The sequence below is a fragment of the Podarcis vaucheri genome (genome assembly GCF_965113315.1).
Source record: "Podarcis vaucheri genome assembly, chromosome: 1".
Taxonomy (NCBI): domain Eukaryota; kingdom Metazoa; phylum Chordata; class Lepidosauria; order Squamata; family Lacertidae; genus Podarcis; species Podarcis vaucheri.
This window is the reverse complement of record NC_138759.1, coordinates 94007926-94035832: the sequence shown is the minus strand read 5'-3', so window position 1 is coordinate 94035832 and position 27907 is coordinate 94007926. Positions and strand designations below refer to the sequence as shown.

Genomic DNA, 27907 nt, shown 5'->3' with positions numbered 1-27907 from the left:
GAGGAAAGCCAAGTACACTGCCCTCGTTTCATTGGAGGAAGGGCAGGGATAGAAACATATAAAAAAAATAATATCGTGTCACTGGAGGGATTTATCAAATACCAAGTGAGTTTACTAGGAAACCTGACACTGTGAAACTATTGGCAAACAAATCATTTTCAAAGTCTCACTTATAGCTTGGAGTAATTAATCTGGAATAAATGCCACCCTTGGTTCTCCCCCATTACACCCCCCATTACGAGTCCGAATTATAGAATCACCCCCTCATCCTACAAGGGTTCTTCCAGTCAATTGTGATAGCAGTGATCAGAATAGTGATTGCCACAGAACATATCTGGCTTGTGGGCATCTAGCTAGTATATTCATTATGTACCTCACACTTCCAAACTGTTACAGATAAACCAGTAATGGGGACCAGCAATCCTCCCCATGTTGGTCGACTGCCACACTCATCGTCCCTCACCATTGGCCAGGTCACCTTGGGCCGATGGGAGCTGAAGTCCCAACATCATATGAAGGGCCACAGATTCCCCAGCGCAGATATAAAACATTATAAAAGGATAGATTTATCTTGCCCTGCCCCTACCCCAAGTCGCAGGAGTTCATGTAGTTTTGCTTTGTTTGACCAAGAAAGTTGCATCAACTTCATTAAAGTAATACATCACATTGCCTGCGGTACAACTAAATTATAAAAACATAATCAATTGTTATGCTCTGCATCTTCTGATAGTTCCCTCTTAACAGATGGCATCATGGGAGTCCTAACACTGTTTAAATACTGAAGCAAGTGAAAGCAATATAAACAATCTTTTTAAAAAATGAATGGCTGATCATTTAAAGCTTGGCTTAAATAAATGATGATGATGATGATGATGATAATAATAATAATAATAATAATAATAATAATAATAATAATAATATGTGGTCATTTATTATTAGCATTACTACTACTACTACTACTACTATATTTGTACCCTGCCCACCTGACTGGGTTGCCCCAGCCACTCTGGGCAGCTTCAGCCTTTTCTTGTTAATACAACTGATATTGTGTAGCTTCCTGAGTTCAACTGGCAGCCCTTTTGTTTGCTGTGGATCACTGAGAGCTAGCTTTCGCATCTGTTGTGCTCCCTGAATCAATGTCATCATTACCACGTTGCATGTGTGTTTTTCTCCCACTTTCACGGTCCCCATCACATATCTTTATTGACCATTTTGCATTCATATCCATTTTAGATTAGGAGAAACTATTTTGGGGAGACCTAAATACATGCACACACACTGTAAGCTGTAGGGATGCCATTGTGCAATTTGACCATCTTATCTGTCACACCTGGCGGGATTTAGTCTGTCTTTTTTCTTCAGGCTTGTGTAGACACTTCTGTGTAGCAACTACTATCTGTGTTTGCTGGATGCGGATGCTGCTGTGATCTAAACCAGAGTCCCTTGGGCTTGCCTATCAGAAGGTCAGCGGTTCGAATCCGCACGATGGGGTGAGCTCCCGTTGCTCTGTCCCAGCTTCTGCCAACCTAGCAATTTGAAGGCATACCAGTGCAAGCATGTGGGCCTTTCTGGGTCAATCTTCTTTTACATTTTTTATGCTCTTGATCAGCCATTCTTACAGCTGGTAGAATTCTACCATGTGGAGCATCCTCTAGCCTGCAAGAGACATAAGGCAGCTGATGCAATCATTTAATCATTGCCAACAACATGATCTCTAAAAGTGTGGGATACCACAAGATTAGCCTGTAGGAAGTGGATGAGAAATGCATTCAGTGTTAAAATTCAGTGACTGTTAAGAAATACAGCCATATGATCATCTTACACTCATTGCAGGTCTAGTATTTCAATTTTAACTGTCTTCGTATGGCATTGCGAGGCTTTCATTACAAAGTTTAAAAAAGAGTTTTAGTTATAAATAAGATATAAGATTGCAAATGCCACAGTGCTGATGAAAACCTTCTTGAAGATTGTCTATACTTTGAATATAAATTGAGACTTCCTCCTTTAAAAATCTTAATCTTCAAAACAAAATATGTGCATATACAGTAGAACTTCATTTATCCAAATGACATGGCAACTATCCAAAACATTTGGCTAATCAAATGTTTTGCTATATGGATGGATTTTTAAAGGGTTTAAAACTACACACAAAACATGGAATGATTTTAGAAATATATTACTTAGTTGAGTTTTGGATACTGGTGGTTTTGATTTCTGTGGCTTCCCCCTACCCACTTTCAGGGGTGTGACAGAACGCATTTATTCATTTATTGTAATCACATATTTTAAGTTTTGGGTACCATGTCTTTCTTGATGGTCAAGGAAACAATAGGCAAAACATGGGTTATATCACAGTTTGTATGGAAGACCTTTTTTATTTCCTCACCTTCTTATGAAAGAAAAGAGAACAGTGCCAAGAGAATGGGAGAGTTGATAACGGACTTGAAAACCGTGAAGGCTACGCAGGTTTTAATTTAAGCTTCCTGCTGCATCTGTTGCCTTGCCAGGTACCCACTGGTTGCCAAACACTTTTATTAATTCAGTCAATTCTTGGAAAATCAACACATCTGTTCACCAGCTCCACTTTCAGGACCACAAGAAACAGGACAGCATGTGATATGGACTTGAGAATGAACTGTAGAAAATAGTTGCTCTGTCACTTGGTCAGGGCCACTGAGGTGAAAAGCAGGAGTGTGTGATGACAAAAAGGAAACTACAATTTGGTAGAATAACAATTATTTGGAGTTGGATGAGGAGGGGGTATAACTTTGCCCCTGAAATGTCTTTTCCGTTGCGACTCTGCATTTCTAAGGAAAGACACATACCTACTTAAGAAAGAAGAATATGTTCCAATCATTTTCAGAATAATTGACCACCACAGTATCTGTCTTTCCTTTATTAAATGGACCCTGAGATTAGCACATTGTTTGGGAATCTAGGGTTCTGTGAGCTAAAAGGCAAACGTAAAATGAGAGAAATTTGAACAAGTATTGGGCAAGGAGAACACCTGAAATTGGAGGAAAGTTTCTTGAGAAATAGCACCTCACGGATGGTTTAGCAGTCTGTTTTGTCATATTCCAGGTCCACCAATAGAATGCTCTATTAATCCTAAGAGTGTTCCCTGAATCTTCAAATGTCCGTAAAAATAAATTGTCTTGTCTTTATGCTTAAGGAAATACTAACTGAGGTTTTAAACTGCTTGTGTTTTTTATTTTATTTTATGCAATTACAGTATGTCTATTTTTTAGTTTCTCATTGTTGTTTTTTAAAAATGTAATGCATTCTGAGCCTTTAGAATACAATAAATAAATGATTCGGTGCTTATAAAGCTTTATTATGTGTAGCAAATACTGCTTCTGAAGTTGCCTAAGTGAGGTCAGGGCATTTTTCATCTCTTATGCCCAGCCCTTTGTAATTCTCCTCCTTTCAGCATATTTGATTCTGCAGGTTTTTCTACAACACCATGACATCTTTTTTTTTTTTTAAAGGTTTCATAAGGAACTCAAGAAATGATACAAAACTTTGCAAATTTATGAGTAACGGAGGGTATAAAAATGAAACCCTCGCCTGCCCTTATTATGCTTAGCATAGGCTTAAATCTGTTCAACATGAAATTGCCATGGATTTTGTTTCTTCAAATTTAAAAGTTGGGGAAGACTAAAAAAAAAGCACATGCAGAATTCTAACTCTAATCTCTGTCTGTTTCTTGGGCTAACCTCTATGGAAGCGTGCTTGGTAGTGCTAGTCAGTCTCTGCAACCTGTTGGTACTCCAGAGCCAGCAGTGTTGAACTTAGCGTTAAAGTTGAAAAAAAACAAGAATTAACCCAGATGCCCTGTTTTATCTTTCTTCCTTCCCCCTCCCCTCTGTCAGGAATGGAGCTTGGACACCATGGTCGTCCTGGGCCCCCTGCAGCACTTCCTGTGGGATTGGCTTTCAGGTCCGTCAGAGGTCGTGCAGCAACCCTGCTCCGCGATACGGAGGCAGGGTCTGTGTCGGACAAAGCAGAGAGGAGCGGTGAGAGTCGTTCCCCATCCCTGAACTTCTATGAGACTTTTTTTTTTTTTGGCTCAGAGCTCTTGTGTTTTCTTTTGAAGGATTCATTACACCATATGGATTAGTGACCCATCCCAGATGTCTTCTCCCATATGAACCTGCCCACTCACTGAGATCATCGTCTGAGACCTCTGCTCCTGGTGACCCTACCTGTAGAGGTTAGGCAGGTGGCAACTGGGGATAGGGTCTTGCCCTGGTTGTGGAACACTTCCCCAGAAACACCTGTTTGGCACCCATTCTTTAATCTTTTAGGGAACAAGTAAAAAAACTAATTCCCCCCCCGCAAGCCTTTTGTGAATGAGATTGTGATTTATTGTATTCTTCTACTTCTGCTAGTTTTCACTATTTCATTTATGTTATGTGTGCTTTAGGTTCATCATTGTCATATTGTGTTTTTATATTGATCTCATAATTATTCATTTTTGCCTATAAAGCTGCCTTACAGACCTTTTAAATAAATATAAATATGTTACTGTGTCGCACACCCATATGTCAAAGTAATAGTTTGAAATAAGGCCCATAACTTAAAGAAAGTATGGCATTGTTAAGCTGTTGAGGTTGCTAAACCTGAATTTTTCCAGTGAAGTATGCTGTGGTGCTACAAAATATTGCCGCTTGCTATTCAGAATGGGAGCTGTTAGCCAGCCATAGAGCTCTTGTGCTGAAGGATGAGATAGAAATTTGCTCAATAAGTGAAATAAGAGCATAAGGATGCTCTAGCCATAACACATGCTATGTTATGCTATGAATAGAGAAAGAAAATAGTATGCATATTTAAAAGGAGAACTGCACATATGCTGCATTTTCATAGGAGGGTTGATAGTCTTTAGATGGCATGCCATTCCCCACACCAGCAAACTAAAATAGTCAGTGCTAACAGAAGCGGAGCCAAAAATGGGCCATGGGGGTAAAATAAAAAACACCCTAAGCATGCTTGGAAGTCACAGGTATTGAGTGCCAGAAAACCAGGGGTGTGTTTTGTGGGAGATTTGCAGCCAAACCTAACAAATACATATTCTTGCTAGTTATCACGAGAAGGGGCTGAGATCATAGAAATAGAATTGGTAGAGAGGTTCTGTGTGATGTCATTTCCCCTCCTGTCTGGAGAGGAAGGGAAACATAATATGTCCCCCCCCCCCTCCATCTTTCTTTGGCCAGCATTGGATGCAGATATATGCAGCTTTAGTTATAATGTAAAGATAAGTATTTTGCCTATATAATTTTTACTGCTACTGTAGCTGTGAACCAGTGCATGATTATAAAGTAAGTAAATCTTATTTTAAAAGGCCTGATTCTTTGTTAAACATGGTAAGAAGGGGAGAGCCAGCTTATTTTGTAGTTGGACTTGCGCAAAATTGAGGTTTGATCTGGCTCCCCAAGCAAATTTTTATCACGCCCCCAAGACCCCACCAATTTTGGTGATGGCAAAAAAGCAAAGAAAAAGGACAAGGACGCAGCACTGAGATGCGGGTGGGAATACAAGTTGTTCCCTCCCCCAGACATCAAGTTGATGAGCAGGGAGGCGGGGGTAACTCCCTCTTCTTAGCTGATCTGCGTAGATTAGCTGAGGGGAAGCTTTTTGCCTTAGTGTGTCTATGAGCATGTGAGAATGCGGAGTGGCCACACACACCATTGTTTTGCAGCCCTTGGAGGTTTGGCCATTGATGAATGTGTCCCTCAGGCCAAAAATAAAATAAAATGGTTAGTACCCCAGCTAAAATTCTAGACAAAAACCTGCTCAGGAATTGCAAATGCAAAAGACACTTCGTTTAATTAGTCTGTGTGTCTTCATGTTTGATTAGCTCTGCGACTACTGGAAACATAACTTCATTTTTTTCCATTGAAGTAGTGATAGCAATGGTGATTCTATTATGTGATGACTGAAGTGGAGCTAGAACTTTCTTATTTTTAAAATGGGCAAAAGTAGTTGGACAAAAATAAAATTAACTCAAGGAAAGTGCTGCTGAACACAGCTGAATGCCACATTTACCTGGACCAGAGTTCCTGGGGAAATGATCCAGAAAGCCTGGGGGGCAGACGAACATGATCTGTTTGGCCAAACTACTTTCTAACTGCAGAGGAGGCAGGGAGATTGTACTAAATTGTGGGTTCACACAAGCCTTAATGGCTGGGAGGTAAGTCCAAATGAACAAAGTGGAACTGACATGGAATAAATTTGCATAATAAATGGGCTGTAAGACCTTGCTTCTTCTCACGCCAGGTTTGGAAAGTAATGTCTGACCATGATACTATGTGGTGGGTTTCTTGTTTTGTTTTTGAAGTTTTTACAAGCTTAAAGCACAGTTACAAATGGCAAGCATTGAATATAAATTGAACAAAACTACAAACTAAGCAAACTGTATGTATATTTCCTATACAAAAAGGAAAATTTCACAAAGAGAATGGGAGATAGTTAGCTTTGCAAACTTATTAGACTTCAGTTTTTAGGACCACAAATAATTGTGTAATAAGTCTATTCAAAATAATCTCTGAAGGATGGGGGCATACTTACAGTAGATAACATTGTGTTACATACACAGTGATGGTGCCCAGTTTCCATCAAATCTATCAACTCGCTGTACTCTCATAAGGACTTGGCTCCTTAAACCCAGCATAATACTTGCTAAACAATAATATAGTTCAGCCATTTATTTTAGGGTAATTGGCATCAGATTATTAGATAATTTGGGATCCTAAAGATGCCAGTTTAATTACAAGTAGCTGGATTTCTAGCCTAAATTAGTTTGCAGTGCTTTAAGACTTAAGTACTAAGTTAATGGACAGTACTGTCAATACACACTTATAAAGATGTATCTGTTTTCAAAACATTTTTATTTTCTTCACCCAGGCAATGCCAGAAAAAAAAAATTGTATTATAATGGTACAATGTGAGCATTAGTAGTAGGTTATGAACACATCTAATTTGGGTATAAACTATCTATGGGTCTTTTGCAGGATAGTTTGCTATACTTAGCAAACGTAAGTCAATGTTAGCTCCTATGATGTTGCTCTGCTGCTATGACCATCCAGTGCTTTTTTTAAAAAAGGAAATAGCAGTATTACAGTTTTTAAACAGGGTAGAAAACTTGTGTGACCATAATCCCGAAACAACAAACAAAAGAGATCTCATTCATTGTTCATCTATGCAAACAAACTTAGAAGTTGTTGCCATTGATAAAGCTGTGTAAATAATTAAATAGTTAAGATGCAAGTATTACAAATTGGGGGGAAAACCAGCCTGCTGGAATCTCCAGCCCCTCCAGAATGGACACTAACAAGAATGGATTAGATCCAGACTAAGCAAGTAATGCTTTTAGTCCCACTGAAATCAATAGGACTAGTTCCTCAAAATTTATTTCCCGTTGATTTCAGTGGGTCTAAAGTACAACTAACTCTTTCTGTTTGTCTGCCTTGCATCTTTTTACTTGTGGTGCTGAAGTTGAATTTCTACTCAACCTGATGTCAGCCTTTTTCTTCCTGGTGCGAACAGTTCCTTGCAGAGTCATTTACAACTTTCCTTTGGGGTGTTCCAGGACACTGACTTGCATTATTGTTTCCTTATTTCCCTCCCTGGAATTTTGTTTCCATCCAGGTTCTGCAATGAGAACAGTCCATGCCCATTGCCAATCTTCTGGTCTTCGTGGGGCCCTTGGAATAAATGTAGCGCAAATTGTGGTGGAGGGGTGCACTCCAGGCAGAGGTCTTGTGAAAATGGAAACTCCTGCCCAGGCTGTGCTGTGGTACGTTTTCATTCAGATAGGCTTTCATTGCTGTTTTCTTATGCTCTCTTTTCCTCAGTCCTTTAAGGACTTGTCCTATACACCTTGTGCTTAGAGAAGACAAGAGAGGGAGCTTACAGGTAATTGACCTAGGGGCTAGGTAAGAAGGGAGCCGGCATTTGTCCACAGACAGCTTTCCGGATCATGTGGCCATCATGACTAAACCGCTTCTGGTGCAACGGGACACCGTGATGGAAGCCGGAGCGCATGGAAACGCCTCCAACTGGGCCTTTGTCTATGGAATTCATTTGCATGCATTAGTATGGGCACTTTATGTAACACATGCGCAGGCCTGTCGCCTCAGCATTGTATTCTGTTAAAGAACTGGAAGCAATACCAGACCTTGATTTATACACCTTCTGAGCATTATTACTGCTTCAGTGGTTTTGTGATTTTGAGTCAAATATTCGGGGGTTTATCTTATTGTTCCTTAAATGTCATTGTCCCCAAGTGCATTGGTAAAGCTGCAAACCCTCAAGTAAATGCTAATAATTGGGTCCTTTCCCCATTTTCTCCTATTTCTGTAGGAGTATAAAACCTGCAGCCCAGAGGCCTGCCCAGAGGTCCGAAGAAACACACCTTGGACTCCATGGATGCCCACCAACATCACTCAGAGTGGCGCTCGCCAAGAGCAGCGTTTCCGCTACACCTGCCGCGCTCAGCTTGCTGACCCTCACGACCTCCAGTTTGGCAGGAAGAAGACGGAGAGTCGGTTCTGCCCCAATGACGGCTCAGCTGTTTGCGACACTGATTGTACGTCCTGCCAGATTGCGAGATTAGAACGAGCGCCAAGCTAAGCTGCTTATTATTCATGCTGGAGGTTGTGGGCAGCTGAAGCGTAGGGTTGGTTAAATGCTGATCTATGTTGATAGCAACAGAGCAAACCAAAGCCAGCAGATTGAGACAGTATATACTCTGTCAGGATGGATGAGCATTAGGGAATTTGCTTGGGAGCTTTTCACATACCTGCAAACACTGTGTTGCTGGAGGTGCATAATCTTAATTTCTGTGTTTATTAAGATGCCCTTCACACATCAAGCAGCATAGGGGTCACTTCAGCTTGCTGTGATTGCACACTACAGGAGCGCATGATAGGACTATGTGGTTGAGAGCACAATTGTGGGGATATTTCAGATAATTGGGGTGCCATGAATTGAAGCAGTCGAGTGGGTATATATGGGGTAAGCAAACTGGTCCCAAGGTGATGAAAGCTTTATATATCAATAGTAACACACCCAGTAACAAATTGGCAGCTGATCCCTCAGCAGGGTCTCTCTCTCCTGCCGGCAATCATCCTGCAGTAGTTGCAGTTCCTGGGCCAAACACAAGGGAAGATCCACCTGCATGGCAGTAATCCAATCAGAAGTGCCTGAAGTACTGTGATCAGGCTATCCTGGTCCAGGAACCAATGTCACACTAGCTGAAGCTGATAAAAAGTGCTCCTAGCCACCAGGTCCTTTGGTGAGAAACCTGGGTCTCCACTAGACTTCTTATTTGCTCCTTCTGAGAGAGTGCAAGCCCATCCAGGGCAGGTAATTGGCCGATTTCTTGGATACAATAACTATTCGCCCACAGGGCCTGCATCTTGCCAGGATTCAAGCTCAGTGCATTGGCCCTGATCCAGCCCACCACCACTGCATGGTGTCTGCACCATTAGCACCACTCACATGTTGGCATGAGTGGGGCTAAGCAGGTTCATTTCAATTACTGCACCACAGTATCTTTTCTTCACTATGTGATGAATGTAACCTATATTTGCCATGATCACTTGCAGGGGACGGAATCTTACCAGTGTGCCCATGTGACTGGGGTGCTTGTGAAGCCTTGGCAGTTTACCTGCCACAGAAATCTCTTACTTTAGAGAAGGAAAGAGAGAGAGAATGCCAATGTGACCTTGTATGGCTAAGATGCTCTGGGCAACACAGTGGCCAAAAGTCTTTCAGCCTTCCTCTTAGCCTTGAAGCTGGGAAGGGAACATAGTTCACCATGCAACTATCTGAACACTCCTTGCCCACTTCTGCTGCTGCAAGGTTGGGAAGAAAGCTGGGGGGTTCCATGTGTTTAATTCCTATATTTTTCTTTTTTCCTCCCCCTCTCCCCACTGCCCCCCCCCCAGCTTTAGTTGATGACCTTCTGAAAAGCGGCAAGACCTCTATTCGGATTATTAATGGTGGGTGGTCCTTTTGGGGAGGGTGGTCATCTTGCTCTCGAGACTGTGAGCTGGGCTTCAGAACCAGGAAGCGAACATGCACCAATCCAGAGCCAAAAAACGGTGGCCTACCTTGCATAGGATCTGCAATGGAATATCAGGACTGCAACCCACATCCCTGTCCAGGTAGATACTGTGACCGTTCCCTGCTTTTGTTCAGTGTGAGTAGCGTGCTGAAGAAGCGTGCTATGAAGTTCTTCCATTACTCTTCACCCTGCCATCGTAGGGCATGTTTGCCTGTGCTGGCCCAAGACATTTTCCTGCCCGAAGCAGAGCCAACGTATGGTTCCCTTTTTCCCTGCTAGGGCCAACAATGTGGAAAAGTCTCGCTGCACCATTCACACACCAATTCATGCCTCATGATGCCATCTAATGCTGACCACTTCACCCTGCTGCATGGCATGATTGCTCCTGATGTTAGAGCTGGCACCTTTGCAGAAGGCATTTAACATATGTAGCTGTAAGCTCAGCTCTCAAAAGGCAAAGAAAGTTTGGACTGCACGCAGAGAGGTTGCAACAAAATCTCATTGCTTCAAAAACATTAGAACTTTCTGCTCCTTTAGTAAAGCGAGAGCTGTGCAGAATCAGATGTGTCTTTAAGTTTAAGATTAGATCTGGTACTTTGACTTTGCTCACCATTCCATGGTCCAGATTTGCTTATTTCAATATGGCTTACCCACCTCTAAGTATTGGTTACTCTTTCCTGACTGGCAATCAGGAAATATTATTTCCTTGTCAACTAGTCCTTGAAATTATGGCCCTGCTTCTTACTGGATTAGAACAGTAAAGGAGCCTTCCTTTCCCCATTTTCTCCACCCTTTCCCAACCCCCAAAACCACACCTGTTGGTGTTGTGTACCCTAAAGTGCTTTTCCAGGGGACTTTCAGACAGGGGCTTAATATTGTAAAGAGACATTCATATATCACAAATATACTGTTAGCAAAGGTGGTTTTTTTTAATGTATCAGATTTTTCTCAGACAGGGTAAATCCAGATTAAATGTGGGGGGAATGTATTCTGGCTTTTTGATGCCAATGACATTGTTTGGATATTGCAAAAAATGTGCATGTGTGAGAATAGTCATTACTTTTGCATTATAATCATAGCCATTCCTTCCCCCTTTATCAGAACTATGTGCTTGGAGGGGCCAGAAATGCAATGAACTAACTTAAATCATTTTGGCAGAGAAAGAAACCAATAGGGACTTGTGAACAGTGATGAACAGTATTTGTAGGCAAATAGTTAGGATGCTGTTCATCTGGTGTGGTAGCTTCTCCATAGCTTTCTTCTCCTTGAAATAATGATTTGGGGAGGGGGGGTTATTGTGATGGGATTAACAGATGGGTGAAAAGTATGCCTGCATCTTTGTATTGTTTTATTTTGAAACCTTTATTCTGAACCTTAGTGAAAGGTTCGTGGTCCTGCTGGACTCCTTGGTCTCAGTGCTCAGCAACTTGTGGAGGAGGGCATTACCAGCGCACCCGAACCTGCACCAACCCAGCGCCCTCTAATGGGGAGGATATCTGCATTGGACTGCACACTGAGGAAGCACTGTGCAACACACACTTGTGTGAAGGTAGCCCTGTTGTTGTTGTTCTGTATAATGCCATCATTTTTGTATTTATGTTCTTTTAAAAAATATGTTTTCATAATGCATTTGAGATTTCAGGACTGATGTAATTCTTCTGTTGTTCTTCAAAAGTAATTTTGAAATAAATTAATAAATAGAGATAGATAGCTAGATAGATAGATAGAGGTGAAACTAGAATATCGTGGAAAAGTTCATTTATTTCAGTAATTCAACTTAAAAGGTGAAACTAATATATGAGATAGACTCATGACATGCAAAGCGAGATATGTCAAGCCTTTATTTGTTATAATTGTGATGATTATGGAGTACAGCTGATGAAAACCCCAAATTAACAATCTCAGAAAAGGTGCAGTAGCTATTCAATCCGTAACACCTGCAATGGGTTCCTGAGCCTTTAAATGGTCTCTCAGTCTGATTCAGTAGGAAGCACAATCATGGGGAAGGCTGCTGACCTGACAGTTGTGCAGAAAGCCATCATTGAGACCCTCCATAAGGAGGGAAAGCCTCAAAAGGTAATTGCAGAATAAGTTGGATGTTCCCAAAGTGCTGTATCGGAGCACATTAATGGAAAGTTATGCGGAAGGGGAAAGTGTGGAAGAAAAAGGTGCACAAGCAGCAGGGATGACCGCAGCCTGGAGAGGATTGTCAGGAAAAGACCATTCAAATGTGTTGGGGACTTTCACAAGGAGTGGACTGAGGCTGGAGTTAGTGCATCAAGAGCCACCACACACAGACGGATCCTGGAGATGGGCTTCAAATGTCGTATTCCTTTTGTCAAGCCGCTCCTGAACAAGAAACAACGTCAGAAGCGTCTTACCTGGGCTAAAGAAAAAAAGAACTGGTCTGTTGCTCAGTGGTCCCAAGGCCTCTTTTCTGATGAGAGCAACTTCTGCATCTCATTTGGAAATTAGTTTCACCTTTTAGGTTGAATTGCTGAAATAAATGAACTTTTCCACAATATTCTGATTTTTCGAGTTTCACCTGTCTGTCTGTTCCCAAACAATAGCTCGGCTGAGAAGACGGTTGCAGACCATTTTTCCAAGTTCTGAATCACAGAACTAGACAACTGGTTTTGTCATTTTTCAGTCTACTTTATGCTTCTCAAAACAGACTTCCCCTGTTCATGGGTATTTGACATTATTTCTAAATGCTCAGTTGGGCTTCCATATTCAGAAACTATGTGACCTTTTGTCCTTTGTTTATCCCTCATGTTTTTTTCTTGGCTTGACATTGTGATCATCCCACATGCTTAAGTCTTATCTCTCATTCTTAAGGAGGCTGGTCCGAATGGTCTGAATGGAGCTTGTGTAACGAAGATGGGATCCAGTATCGTAGTCGTTACTGTGAAATCCACAATCCAGGATCTTCCCAATGTGCTGGGAACAGCACACAATACCAGGACTGCTTGTACAATGAGATCCCAGGTGGGTGCAACTTTGCATGCTAAATGAGCAAGGAAAGGGCTCCACTAATTGCTGAGATGGATGCCTTACTAAAAAGAACTGATTGCCACTTTTAATATTGATAGGATTGTGTTTTGTAAGGCAGTGAGTATATTGAATGCTGCCTAGTATTTCATTAGTTCAGTTATGCAAGGAGAAGGCATCCTGCAGAAGGAAAGAGATTCAGGAGGATTTTTAGGATCCCATGCGTGGAAATGAAATGGCAGTAACTTTGGTGTAGCTATAGTCTGTTTAGAATTATAGCTAACCTCCATCTAGGGATGGGAAGGATTCTGTGACTAATAGATCTTATATATTCAGGGAGTTTTGTATTCTGTACCACAAACAGACACATCCTTAGATAGCAAGGTCATCTGTCTGTGTCATACATTGGCCAAAATATTATTTAATTGGATCATATGGTATTCACATTTATTCAGGTATTTTATGAGCACAATTTAAATGCCTCGTTTGAGTCTTTTTTATATCTCTATTTATACTTCTGTAATTTGCACAGTTCTTGCCAGAATTAAACAGTTCTAAGGACGCTTATTGTGTTGTATTTGGATAGTTTGCAATCTAGACAATTTTCTCATGCAATAGAGAGTATGTTCTTCTTAAAACTTTTTTTCACTATATTACATTCTGTGTTTTTTGCCAAAGCTCTGGGAGGCCCTCCATTTGCTGCAGAGATTAACTTGCCTTGCATTGAGCAAAGGGATTTTAATTGCCTGCACAATGTCGCAGATGACAAAAATGACATTTTTCTCCCCACTGTTTTTCTCTTTGTTTAGTAATCCTGCCAGCCTCAAGCATTGACGAGAGCACGAACTGTGGAGGTAGAGTACAGCTAACTATAGATCTTATTTTTATCTTAACATGACTCCTCTTTTCTGGGAAGCATCAACCCAACCATTAATCTGTGCAGTTCACATCCCGTTGATAGCCTTAATTCCACTGGAGTCCGATTGTCTGAGGGGAAGAAGGGAGGGGAGAAAGTATCTGTGATTCAGTTTTCTGGTATAAGAATTTAATTTGGGGGAGGGAGCATCTCAGAATAATTAATTACCAGGGAGATCACAGTCCTTTCCACTGCAGCTCCTTTTTAAATGGACTGGAAAAGATGAAGAGAGATTCCTCATTTTCCTGAGCGCTTAGTTAATTGTAGAGTTGTCACTGAATTTCATTATAAGCAAAACATTGATACGGGTTCCTGTTCTGGAGAAACTTCCAAAGCTTTTAAGGGGAAGCAAAAAGAATTTTGATAAGACTGGCAAAGTTTCTCAGGCTGGATCCGACACATCCCTTGTTAATTGTATAAATGTTTTAACTTCTTGAGCACTTTTGAATGTAGTGGGTGCTTCTGTGTTTGTCTCTCATTTACCGTGTACAAAGGTCTATGAATGGTGTTTGCCACCCCCAGGAAGATGAGATTTGCACCCAACCACATTTTGAAGTGAAAGTAGCCTTGGTTGCTACTCTTTCCCGCACAAGCATAAATGAGCATACCAAATCTCTCTCTCTCTCTCTCTCTCTCTCTCTCTCTCTCTCTCTCTCACACACACACACACACACACACACACACTACATATACACAACAATGCATACCTTTCTCCTTCCCTTTCTGTGTAAGAGCATTCCCACATTTTACTCCCCACCTCCAGGGGTTTTTGAGGGTGGAGAGGGGGAGAAATGAATGCATGGGGATTGCTGCAAGTAGTTCACAGTGTAATAAGCTGTTGTACCAGGGTAGCTCATATAATAAGACTGCAGTGAATTCTAAAGTTGTCTCTACAAATGAACCCAATGCAAAATCGATGGCTATCTTGCCATTAGAAACGGGATTAGACAGCCAATGCAAAACCTTGATTACTGGAAAAGCAGTTGCCATGCCACTAATTTTATCTGACTTCTTTAGAGTTCAGGGAATTGCATTTTCTTTGTGCATTTCCTGCAGGTCGCTTGATAGCTAGCAGAGTCTGTTGAAGGGCCAGAAGAGAAAGCAACCTTCCTTGCTTCTCACATTGTGATTTTTGATACCTTCCATCTTTCTGAATAGGAGAAAAATAGCAGCTTCGCTAACACAAGGCACTTGTTCTGGTACTTTGAAAGTTCAGTTGTAGTAGGGAACTATGGTTAAGAGCAGAACTCTGGCTTTTTCAGCTAATTGTGCAGAGATTACTGAAGCAGATGGAAACGGGCTCCCTGCACTCCTACCGCAGCTCGTTGCAGATCTTGACTTATTAAGTCATAAACATACTGTGCATACCATGCCAATGGGTGATTTAAGCTTTTGTTGCAGCCGTCATGAAACTGATCACCAAATTTCTAGTAGATATAATTGTCAGGAGCAGATTTTGGGTCATCCAAAAGCACCATGGTGCTTCAGTGGTTTTGCACAACAGCCCCCACAAGTAAGCAGCTTTCCTGACGAACCGCTTGGACAGCTCTTGGCCTGCGCATTAGTCACTCTCTGTACAAAAAGCATTACAGCAATGACAGAAAAGGCAAAACGCTCCATCGGCAGACCTTCCCATCTAGTGTGTGTGACTGCAGGGGAAGCAACGGAATTAAGACTCCAGTTCCATTAGCAGCACGGTTGGTTTTCTTGTATCCCCATTCCTCCTGCCAGGTGTGTGCCTCAGCTCAGGGTCTCCTTATTAACCTTATATTCATCATTATGCATTGGTATTGATATTTTCACTGCCCTCTTCTGCCATTGCAGTCTTATTTGTTTATATAATGCATGGGGATATTATTTATCCCTTAGCATCTCTGAATATCTGGCAAAGATATAATCATTAGAAATTCAGCCTGCTGCCCTCTCACACATGAAACAAGGGGGAATCTGAGTTATGGGCAAAACCAGAAACATCAGCCTGCAGATTCATAGAATGCTCATGTTATTCAAATATTTAGCCAGGTGCCATGGAAGCACAGCTGAAAGGCAGAGAGACCTTGTAAGGGACAGGACTGAAGATGAAAAGTTTTGAGGAATCAGCTGCTCAGTACCAGAGCACCAGAGAATTCTTAGCACCTCACTAGCTACAACTCACCTTGGCAAAATCCATGCTAAAGTGTTACATTGATGCTGAAAGTAGGGCCTAGGAAACCTTATCCTCAAGTGACTTTTCAACTTTATGATTCTTCGAATTTGTCACTGGCTTTTGTTGTTGTTTACTCCTTTGCATTCCTCTTTCTCAGCAGAACATCTCCTTGGTAACCCACTGGAATGGAAGCGTTTTGAAATCTATATGTCTACTTATTTGTGTTGGGGAATGTTTTATGCACCAGGAACTTTCTTCTTTGAAATCTTTATGGGGTACCTGCGTCAGTGGTGTCACCTTGCAGCTGCGGTTCTGCTTTCATTGCTCACCAAGAAACCAAGCCAGGCAATATTCAGTGTCATCCCTTGTTCTTGCTGCTTCCTGTTTTTTCTCCCAGGAGGCTCCCTTTCTGTGGCTAGTGGAGAAAGTATCAGCAAGAGCACATGCAGGCTTTCAGAGATGGCTGGAGAAGCGGAAGCTGATCAGAGAGCAAAAGCCAGGCTGGGGTGGGAGGGTGGGGAACCCTGTATCCTTAGCAGCCAGCATACATTGGAGGCAGCCAGGGGGGTGGCTTGTGCAACGCCAAGCAGGTCCCCTGCCTTGGCTGCCCTGAGCAGAGGTCTCATAGAAAAAGCAATGAGCTCTCCTCCTTCTCGGTGGTGGCAGCATTTTGCAGGCTTCCATTCAGTGCTAGCATGAGCGCTCAGCATCCTTGGGCTTCCAGAGTCCCAGAGCCCTGAAATGGCTACTGCTGAAGCCTGTTCTAGGCCCCCTTTAAAAATACATATTTTTCATCTGAGCACCTAGCAATCATATTTGTGTCCCTGTGTAAATTTTAATGGCAGTTAGATGTATCTGCTCAGAATCCTGCCACTACTCCCTGTCACCCACTGCCAGGTAAATCCCCCGACAGAGGAGGGGCCCACCCAAGAGCACTTTGCCAAGAACCTTCTCAAATAGGGAACCAGCCTAGACCTACCACACCTTATCAGCCACCTCCACTTATTCATTCCTTGTGCATTTTAGGTAGGTCAGAAGGCCTTCCTTTCTTCTGATTTGAGAAATTCTGAGTTTACCACCCACCTCCCAGTTTCCGTGACGTGCACATTCTTTGGAACCTGTTGCTGTGTATTGTTTGTATACCTCATTTCTCTGCCTGTCAGCTTAATGTTTAGTTTCAGTATCAATTGGAGGAGAAAGGAATAGCTTTAAGAAAACAGCGTATGATGCCACTGAAGCAGAACTGTGATGAGCAGACTTGATAGTAAGGGAAGGAAGCGTCTGTTAGTGGGTGTTACCATGCAAGACACTGGCTTCTTTCAGAAACACATTTTCCTTATGCCTAGGAAAGAGAAAATTACCCTCTTGAGTGGTTTGTTGTTGTTGAAAGTGTTTTTGTTCTTGTTTATGTCTCTAACCACAGCATCTCTTACCACACTTTCTTCTCTAGGTTTCAGCCTCATCCACCTAATTGCCACAGGGGTCTCCTGCTTCTTTGGTTCTAGCCTCTTAACCTTTGTTATCTATGTATACTGCCAGCGTTGCCAGAGGCAATCTCAGGAGTCAACTGTTATCCATCCCACCACTCCCAATCATCTCCATTACAAAGGCAACACAACTCCCAAGAATGAGAAATACACACCTATGGAATTCAAGGTAAGAGGCTTTATCTGCCCAAAGGTCTGTGTTATACACTGAATTCATTTGCAGCACATCCCAGTGGCTCATAACCTTTAGTACAGTTTGCTTCAGCAAGTTTTCCCAGCACACTTAAGAGCTGAGCTACATGATCAGCTGAAACAGGTGGGGTAGGTAACTTTGCCATCTCTTTGACATGCAGGGAATTATGCGGAAGCACTGAAATTGTTCTGCACAGCAGGAACTTTACCACGTGGTTCTTCTGATTGTGTAGCTGGGTTCAAGCCTCAATCCAAAGACCAGTGGTTGATGTTTTCTTGCTGTGGTTGACTAGCCTGTTTCTCCATCATTGAGTGAGCTTGCTTTCTCCATCACTTCATTGCAAACATATATGCTAGGTAACATTACTAAGACATGTTTCTGAAGGGCCGTGGTGTATCAATATTTAAATTGTGGAGTTAAGCCCAGCATCCTACTGAAGGTTCACGATTTAGATTTGGAACCATTGGGCTGTGCTCTGCTATGTTTGCATGTATTTTTACATACATAATATTGTTTTCCTATCCTTTCTCATGGCCCATCCAAATTTTCTCCCATGTTGCTTCTCAGAAGGGATCAAATAATAGCTACATTTGTATAGTTCTTGTTTTTTATTTATTGAATTTCCATATAGCCCTTTATCCAATGATCACAAGACGGTTTAATGTATAAAAACACAAAAACACATAACAAGAAACGAAGCAATAACCCCCACACCCACAGTTTAAAAGGCCATAGATTGTTATGATGATGTCCACATAAAACACCACCTTTTTCTGACCACATTCTTTGCTTACTTAGAAGGCCTATCCAAAAGAGAGTTATCTCCAGAGTGTATTGGTTGCCTTGGCAACCTCTTTTTCAATAGAAATCTGGCATTTCTGTTATCAAGAAATGAACCTGACAAGCTAGCAAGTATCCCAGTAGTAATTAACACATAATAAAGCACCCAGCATCTGTAATCAACAAAGTAACTTGTAGGCAGGGGGAAATACCTCTTAAAAGCAATTAATTAACTTGCAGAGAGCAAGAGCAGAAAGATTGCTATTCATAGTTTTAAAAACAGGCAGCAGGTACAGAAAGTGGAGCAGGTTGCAATTAGGCCACTCTTGGATTCAGAGCTTCCTTGGCAAGTAAGGCTTCCAAATGGCCCTGGCGATAAAGAAAAAGCAAGAACGTTTTTAGGGATTTCTCAATTAGTGCCACTGCATCGAAACAATTTTTTAAAATGTCCTTCAGAGCTGAAATATAGGTTTTGGCAACCGGAAGCAACCCTTCATCTTATCAACCTGCTTGTTTTTGGAGCCTGTTAGCTAAATTCTTCAGAAACAGCTTACCTGACCTGCAGCTGCCAAATTCCAAATGAAAAATTTACCGACTGCCAACAAACAAATGGGGATAGATCACCCAGGCCTACCCACTTCTCTCAGTTCATTGATGGAGCTCCCTTGCCTACAGAGATGTACTCTTCACCTGTGTGGAAGGGGTCAACTCTGCATTTGAAGAACTGCCTCTTTCTCTCAAGTGAGAGTTTCCTCCTGTCCTTATTGGCAGTGGTGTCACAGGCAGTTACTAACCCTTGATAATCCTAAATCCAGCTCTGTTGCATCAATAACTATTTTGAAGTCTTGATTAACAAGCTACATGCCCAGCAGATGTCTGGAAAAATAACAAGACCTTATTATTTCCAGAGCTGCACTGGCTAAGTTGGCCTTCCTTATCAATGACAATTTCTTTCTGAGACGTAAGGAATCGCCTGTTTTGCTTGCTTCCTCACATAATTTCTTGTTTTCTGAGGGAAAAGTTTAATTTTCAAGGGAAGCTTAAATCTCCTAATATTAGGACAAAATTGTGTTCTAGAAATGGTTCAGTGCACATTTTTGGTGATGTCGATCTTGGTGGATGAGAAAGCATGTGTCAAAAGATCTGGAATCAATGAACAGCAATTTTCTCTTCACAAAAAAATGAAATGCATGAAGCTAAGAAATTTAAACCTTGAGGTATACTTAGTTAGGGAAACTTAGAGGTCTCCTCTAAAAAATTCAGAGGAATCCTATAGTACAACCCCCCTAGGACTGTATCCCTTCAGAGTGTGGAGGGGAGATTTTATGACTGCATGCTCCCCATTTCTAAAACTTCTCTAACATAAGTGAAGCTTATGTTATGGGTAAGCTAAAGAATGCAGAACAATTAGTGTGCCACAGTTCTTTAACACAGGATTTCTAACTGTACTAAAAATAGTCTCCTAGGAAATGCCCTGGATTCAGTCCGCAGTATTTCAAGGTAGAGCTTTGAATATCCCTGATTAAAACCCTGTGGAGCCACTGGCAGTCTGTGTAGACCAAGGGTAGGTAATGTGGTGCCTTCCAGTTGGTGGATGGCACCACTAGACTCCCTATATTCCCTGAACATTGGTCATTCAGTTGGGAGTCCAAAATACCTGGAGGGCCCCTACATTAGGAAACTTGCACTGAAGGCAAGCAATGTGGGCTTGATCATATGCCCATGTAGCAGAAGAGCATGGTATTCCAACAGCGTGTGCAAACCATGTAACCAAACAGCTCCTACCTCCCCGCTCCCCTGTTGCTTATTTCTTTTTCATTAAAATAGTGAACGTGGTAACAGCTGGAGGGCACCGTATTGGCTGTCCATGGTGTCGACAGTACTGTTACATGGACCAATAGTCTGACTCTGTTAAAGGCAGCTTCCTAGCTGTGTGTGCCATGAAGACTACACTCTGTGTTCTCAAAGTGAGCCTGCTGCCCTCAGGTGCCTTGTCAGTGTTGAAATAAGATTCAGCTGCCAGTCAAGTCAGCTTTGTTGTGTAGAAATGGGGACCACCAAATTTGTCCTCCTGCTCAAGCAGCAAAATGTGTTGGACCAGCCCTGTTCTATGGGCTTGCATGCTAGACTTAACTTGATGTCCGGACTTGCTCAGTTGCTTATTTGTGACTCTCCACCTCATAAACCAGGCCTCAGGAATTTGACTCTTTGAAGTTCTCATGAATCCTGAATACATGTGTCTATGTTCATCCATTGTCTTTGCACACTAAGAAGCCCATCTGGTTTGTGGGTGCAGTTGCAATATAGATGGTGAGGGGCAGGGAGATCTCATTCTTAATTACTTAAAGTCAACTCAGAGATGCTTTGCTCCTTGTAAAATTATTTTGCCTGATATAAGCAAAAAAAAAAAAAGTTTTGGAAGATTACATTGGCAGAAAGTTGGAGGAGGGTTAATAAGAAAGCACTTTTGTTAAGTGCAAGTCAGCATGAACTTGTAGAAGGTAAATCATGTCTCACAAATTAGATTCTTCCCCTCCTCTGCTTCTCTTTTCTCCTGCCCCTTTCCATTCTTTTGGCTAATTAAATAAATATTGATCTTTACAGAAAGGAAAACACAATCTGGATCCTACTGTAAGTTTCTGATTGTTTCATTAATTTGAGGTATTTTCTTGGTCCCGAAATCATTCATCCCCTTCCACCCACCAACCCAGTAAGGTCATTCCTGTATAGGAAGGGGTCTTTAAGCATCTGATTCGGTGCTATGTAGAAGCATCATAGTGGTAAGAATCCCTGACCTCAGATTTTGTCATGTACATTAGCTAGATAAGGTGGGGGTGGAGACATAAGAAGTTGACAGATAGGTAGTAGAGAATAGGCTAAGGAAGACTCAGAGGGCAGTAAAGGTGAAGTTAAGTGTGGTCCCTTCCAACTCTAGAATTCTATGATTCTAAGTGAAGCTCAGCAAAGGAGTTGCTGAAGAAGTGGATCCTTAGAGGAGGAGAAAGAAATGGCTTATTTAACAGAGGGGTTAAGACTGTTCTATCTATAGGGAACCACACGGTAGAAACCACAGAGACAGACACACATTGGACTTATAGGCAATTGAAATTGTCTAAAGAACACAGAGGAGTGAAAAGGCAATTAGGAAGAGGACCCCATCTGTATGGCAAAGTCACATTGGTTTTATACCTTTCATGACAGAGAATTCTGGAAATGGTAGTTTGATGCTGTGATTTATAAGAGATCTCTTTCCCCACACCACCACCCATCGCACATCAGGTGCACAATTTTCAGGGAAGAGGGACTGTAAAGTCTGTTTAAGTCTACAAAATTGATATGACCAGGTGTTGGGGCAGGGAGATTTCAAGGTGGATCTGACACTTAGACCTGACACTGTTTTGAACAATGGAATCTGCTGTGTTTGGTGGGGTGAGCGCCTCCCGGCAAGGCAAGCTAAAGCTCGTGTTCTGTGCTTGATGTGCCAAAAATTGTAATGCATTGTTTGTTACAACTTACAGGGAGGATGTTGTTGTCTCACACAGTAATCAGGAAGGCACAACAGGTTAGAAAATGGGAGATGGAATGTTATCCAGAATTTCCCGGAGCTCTGCCATTCCTTCCGTTCTAAATGAACCAAAGTGGTGGTCAGACAGGGCACCCCAGCACCTCTGACATAGTGGGAAGGGGCGCAGAGGGTTAACAGTCAATGGTCTATGATGATACAGAGGTTTCCAAAGCCATCTCTAGTATTTTATTTTTGTTTCTTCAAACCTCCCTGTTCAAAAGCTGTGCTTTAGCCACAGCATATTTCATCTGTGTTTTAACCACAGCATATTTCAAAGAAGGCAAGATCTAATGACAAGGAGGTGGAACCTGCATGAGGGTGATTCGGGCATTCAAGTACATATGGATGAGATGTAAATGCTGTTGATGGCAGTAACCCATCGATCATTTCACTGATAACCTGCCAAGACACTGATGATTCAGAGAGGAGGGGGGTGGATATCTTCTGCCTGCTTTGTGCAGAATATTCTGGGTTCTGCTGTCAGATCTTTTAGCCAAGGTTGTGGGCGAATATTTCAAGTCATCTAATCAGCCATTCATGTTCCATTAATTAGAAATAGCTTCTACAGTCCTTTGATGGTGTTGTGTTCTGTTCAGCACGAATGCATATTGTAACAGGAGTTGTTTACATCATGCATTAGGTTGCAGCTCCTTACACCATTCCCTGCTCAGCCAGGTTGTTTGGGCTGTAATAGCGCACGCTATTAAAACATAAGCCCCTGCTGTTTTAGATACTGCGCTTCCAAGTGAGAGTTTCAAAAGGGCCATACACACAAGCAAGGGTTATCAGTCTGCTGGTAATCATGATTGTAATGATCCATGATATGAGGAAGGGGATTTTCTGTCCTGCCTATATATTGGCTGATCATAGTACTCACGAGTTGCCAACCAGCTGAGTGAGGAAAAGACACACCCCCCATGCAGCCCCAAGGGCAAAATTATGTGTGAGGGTTCTCCTAAATTTAATTCTGCTGAGTATGCAAGTAGGCTTCACATGCAAGAATCTGGGGTTTCTGCACTAAAAGCACAAAGAATGTTTAAAGATCCCCCAAACTGCAATAAATATAAATGAACAGGAAGATAGCTTGACCAAACACCTTTCCCCCCTCATGCAGATGTTCTAAGTTCAATATATGGCATCTTGACGTAAAATATTTTTCGGTTGCAGGTCTGGGACCTATGCCCAAGCTGTAACAGAGCTGTAACCATTCAGAGTAAACCAGCCTTCCCCAACCCAGTGTTCTCCAGATGTTTTGGAGTGTAACTCTTACTACTGGCTGTGCCAAGGGAGGCTGGTGGGAGTTGGAAGTCTCCAGCTACTGGAAGGGCAGGCTGGAGCAGACAGTACTGTACTAGATCGCTGTCTGAGATTATAAAGTGGCTTCATATCTTCTTAAGATGTGACCTACTCAGTCAGGAATAGGGGGTCCATCTAATCCAAAATCCTTTACTAACAGTGGTTAGCAGGAAGCCTCCAAACAATGGCAATGGTGGTCCTCCGTTGTTTGCTCCAAAGCAAACAAAACCAGAGTATCCCTGAACCCGAGGATACCATATAGCAACCATGGGAAATATAGTCCTGGTTGGCACATCACAACCATAACATAGCAAGTATGAGCAAGCTCCCAGGGAGGAGCTTGTAGTCTTCCCCTGTCATCCAAATCTCGACTCATAGTTCAGCACTTTTCCAAGCCTATCCATGAGCTGTAACCAAGGTTTGTTCATGGTTTACAGCTAGTTTGTGGCTAGTCTTAAGAGAGCTAGATCACGAGTGGAGAACAATATGGTAAACGTCAGCTGAGCTCAGTGCAGCACATCGGGGGGGGGGGGAGGACCAAGGAGAACGTAGAATTATGCAGAATATTTATGGTATCACATCAGACTTGTAAACAAAAGTTGAATGGCCAAACTGGCTCAAAACTCACGATACAGGTCCCAAGCTGTTCAAGACAAGAGACTTGTCCTTTGCTGCCCTTGCCTCTGCTGCCAGTGCCAGCCACATACCCAGAGAAAAGAGAGCTTGGCAGGAGGAGGAAGGTGTCCTTTGGAAGCGGATCAGGAGCAACAGGCCCAGTCATATAGGGCTGCAAGGAAAGAGAATGTCGTAGATTGTGGGCCAGGCAGGGTTATAGTGAAGAAAAAGACACCAATAAAAGGGGATAGTTGGAGCCTAGAACCACTGGTGCTTGGACATGACACAATGAATGAGTGGCTCTTGGTGACGAGGGAATGAAGCAATAGGAAGTGTGTTTGTGTGTGAGAGTGAGGGAGGGAGGATTTGCAAAATACAGCCTTGTAACTTCCAGTTACAGGAATTATTTCAGGTTGCAGAGAGATTTCCACAATATAGCCTTCCTTCTGTCAACAGAAAGAAAGCCGGTTTCATCAGTCTGGCGCAGTACCCTTGGTGAAAGGGATATTGAATCGTGTGATATGTGGTTCATTAACCACCCAGAGATATACACCTAGATGCTGTAGGGAAAATGTCAGTGCTGGAGACCGGGAAACAGAGCCTCTGCTCTCCTCCCATCCCCTGAAGAATAATAATTTCAGATGAAGCGGCAATCTTAAAAAAAAATCGGAGGACCTTCCAGCTGTGAAATGAGAAATAAAACTAGAAGGGGGATGTGATGTTCCAAAGCACTGCCTGACTTCTCAACGTCTTGTTCCCTTGTGGATGGTCATTTTTACTGCTGCTGAAAATAACACTTGCGGGGTCCAGGGAGGCAGAGATAGCATAGAAGACTTTGAACCACCTTTCGTTTCCCAGGAGGTGTTTGCAGCTGGGCTAGAAATGGGCTTGTGGAGTTTTTTTTACCCTTCTATCCCTTGGAAAGCGCAAGATGGCAATCTCCTATCTTTTAATTTGATAGGTTGCTCTTTCACTTTTACTGGCTGTTTTCTTTCTTCACCCTTGATTCCCATGTGTGGGCTGGCAGAAGCAGCGATACAGCCACAGCAAGAACCTCCTTCCTGTAGTGACCCTTCGGTTGTACATCGTTTGAAGCTGCAGCATCAATCTGTTTACAGTTTAGCCATCAGTCAAAAGCTGGATGAATTGCAGCAGTCTGGAAAGTTAGTAACGGTTTCTCCTTGAGACCCATCTCTTCACCGCGTGGCTTTAAAATTGAGGCTCTTGGCTAGATTAGCAAATCATTTATTCCATCCACTCAACCCTCCTCCTCCTCCTCCAACAAAAAAAGTGAAATGCAAATTTTGGTTCTTATGATTTTCATGTGTACCAAAGCCTTTCCCCCCCCACCTTCCGGCATTTAAGAATGTTTGCCGCTTGAGTGGCAAAGCACATGTTTTCAGTGGGCAGAGTGATATGAAAGGGAATGGTTTGCAGGTGGGAAACAGCATTATTTTTATTGTATTATCCCGCAGCTCTAAATATCACTTCAAGGGATGCTTGATTTACATAATGCCTGCTAGGAAGAGAAAGCAAGGAGGCTTACTGAGGAGGAACAAAAAGGATTTAGCAGTACAGCTTAGCTGAAAGCTATTAGTCTCTTCCCCTGACCCTCTTTAATTCATTGGGTCGAGTCAAATTGAGCAGTCAGCCATGCTCGGGAGGTGTGGCTCTCATGCAGTGAAGATTACACCGGCAGAGCAATGATGCATCTTACAGAGGTGCCATTACCTTATGGCAGCAGCGGCAGCAGCAAGCCTGGCAGGCTTGTCACATTCGTCTTATTTAAGATCAGTGGATGCTGCCACTTAAGGGTTTGAATGTTTGCCTCTGTCAAATTTATGTGGAATATTAGCAGCCATTCAGTAGCTCTGAATCTTTGCTGTCTGCTGTGCTGCAGTATAAAGTCGGGAGTGTGTTGCTGTTGTTGGGACGTTCCAAGCAAAACCTGCCTTTGGTTTTGACCACTTGTAGTGCAGGCCCTTTTGTTATCTTGAGGCGGGATATAAGGCTCCCCACAATCACACACAAACATACAATTGATAGGCCCCACTGTTACATGTTCCCTCATCCTCTCCTCTCTTTCCCCCACTTTTCATTCCAGTCTGGGTTTTGTATCATATGGGAAGGCTTCAAAGCCCCCCAACCCTTGTTTGACCAGAGTTGCTACAATCATAGAATTGTAGAGTTGGAAAGGATCCTGGGAGTCACCTAGTCCAACCCCCTTTCAATGCGGGAATCTCAACTAAAGCATCCAAGACAGATGACCATCCAACCTCTGCTTAAAAACCTCCAATAAAGGAGAGTCCACAACCACCTGAGGGAGTCCGCTCCACTGACTACACAGAAAAATACAGTAGATGTTGTTATGACCAGTGAGGTAGCTTGCAAGGTCTTTAGGTGGCAGGGATGGAAGTGGAAGAGTGGGATGCTCAGTCAGTATCATGCAAGCACATGGCTGCTGAGTGAATGATAGTCTCTATTGTATATTGTGGAGATTTGGAGGCAATCCGTATGCATCTGACTGTGCAGGAAAAAAAACTTGGATTTTTGTTTGTTTTATTGTGGAACACTTGAGATCAATGTGTAAAACAGCCCTTCCATGCATAGAAGACTCATTCACACACAGAAAGGCACTTTTGGGTTTAACCCACTTTCCATCTGTCTAAAAGCTTCATTGTGTCTGGTGTAGCAGTGGGCAGAAGGTAGATCTGTATCTACTGGTAGATCTGGGTGATTTCAAGATCACCAATTTCTGTTGTTCTTTAATAACCAAATTAACTCCCTTCCCAAATGATACTCTTGAAATGAAGAAAGGAGTGTCATTGTTGCAGGTGGTTGTGGCGGGGTTGCCATCAGGAATAAACCTTTGTGAAGAACTTTCAGTGCTGGCAAAACAAATGCCTTGGGCTCAGAATTCGATTCTACATGTGTCCTCTGCAGCTGGCTCCGGTTCATGGGTTCTAGTAAAACACAAAGTCACTCCTGCAACCACGAAATCTGCCCACCCCTGTTCTAGTGTGACGGGGTGCTTTATAAGGAAAGATAATTGTACCTGATGCTATAGACTTGCTGGCGCTCAAGTGGTTTTTGACTAGGTCAGTGACCTGGTTAAGAGATCCCCGAGAGCTACATTTGAGGTCAGAAGGGGGCAAGATATTGTCTGTTTCATTTGTAATAGCCACATCAAGATTATGGAATTATATATTTTTAATCCTTTGCAAAGATGCTGTTTTTCACTGTTTCTTTTTCTGAATGTGTTCAAACGTGACAGACTTCTTTTTCCGGGCACAGAAAAATACATCTGTCCAGCAGACAGATTAACCATGAGCTAGAAAAAGATAAAGAGTGTATTGAAATGACAGTGAATTTTTACATCAGCTTTTGGTGGTGCCATTGAAAGGAATTAATTAATAAATGCCCAGCAAAGGAAGGGGCAGGGGGAAGAATAAGAAATCCCTTATTTAAACATCAGTAATTAAAATGACACCTACATCCCACCTCCATTTTTTCTCCATGCTGTTGACAACTACTTGTAACTTTGTTGGTTGTTAATTTTCTTCAGCCATCCTTTTCCCCTCAAATGTGACCATGCCTTGTTACTTACACTGTAGCTTACAGAAGTGACACACTTAATATCGGGGGGTCCAAACCTGGATATCTACCAGTGGAGATGGAGATCAGGTAAATGTGCACCTGCTCTTCCAAAGCAAAAGAGAAATGCCCTTTTGGTTTACTCTTGGGAGGGAGCTGGAGTGAAACATGTAGACGGGACCCCAGTCACAGTTGCACAGTGGCGGGTGATGGAGATGGTGGTGACGACCATCAAACATCATGTCACCAATATGG

At 42.4% G+C, this 27907-nt stretch overlaps 1 protein-coding gene across 10 annotated transcripts in view; it reads left to right on the top strand.

The window, feature by feature from the left end:
* Positions 1–27907, top strand: part of SEMA5B (semaphorin 5B) — a 365129-nt gene that overhangs the window by 331940 nt on the left and 5282 nt on the right. For 8 of the 10 annotated variants that reach the window (XM_082235162.1, XM_082235160.1, XM_082235159.1 and 5 more), the window contains 8 exons: positions 3873–4016; positions 7648–7795; positions 8362–8587; positions 9951–10169; positions 11448–11618; positions 12908–13057; positions 13870–13914; positions 17573–17778. In XM_082235162.1, coding sequence (XP_082091288.1) covers positions 3873–4016; positions 7648–7795; positions 8362–8587; positions 9951–10169; positions 11448–11618; positions 12908–13057; positions 13870–13914; positions 17573–17778 — 1309 coding nt within the window. Of the gene's footprint in view, positions 1–3872; positions 4017–7647; positions 7796–8361; positions 8588–9950; positions 10170–11447; positions 11619–12907; positions 13058–13869; positions 13915–17572; positions 17779–27672; positions 27743–27907 lie in introns of all 10 variants that reach the window. The other 2 variants (XM_082235166.1, XM_082235158.1) reach the window with 2 other exon arrangements.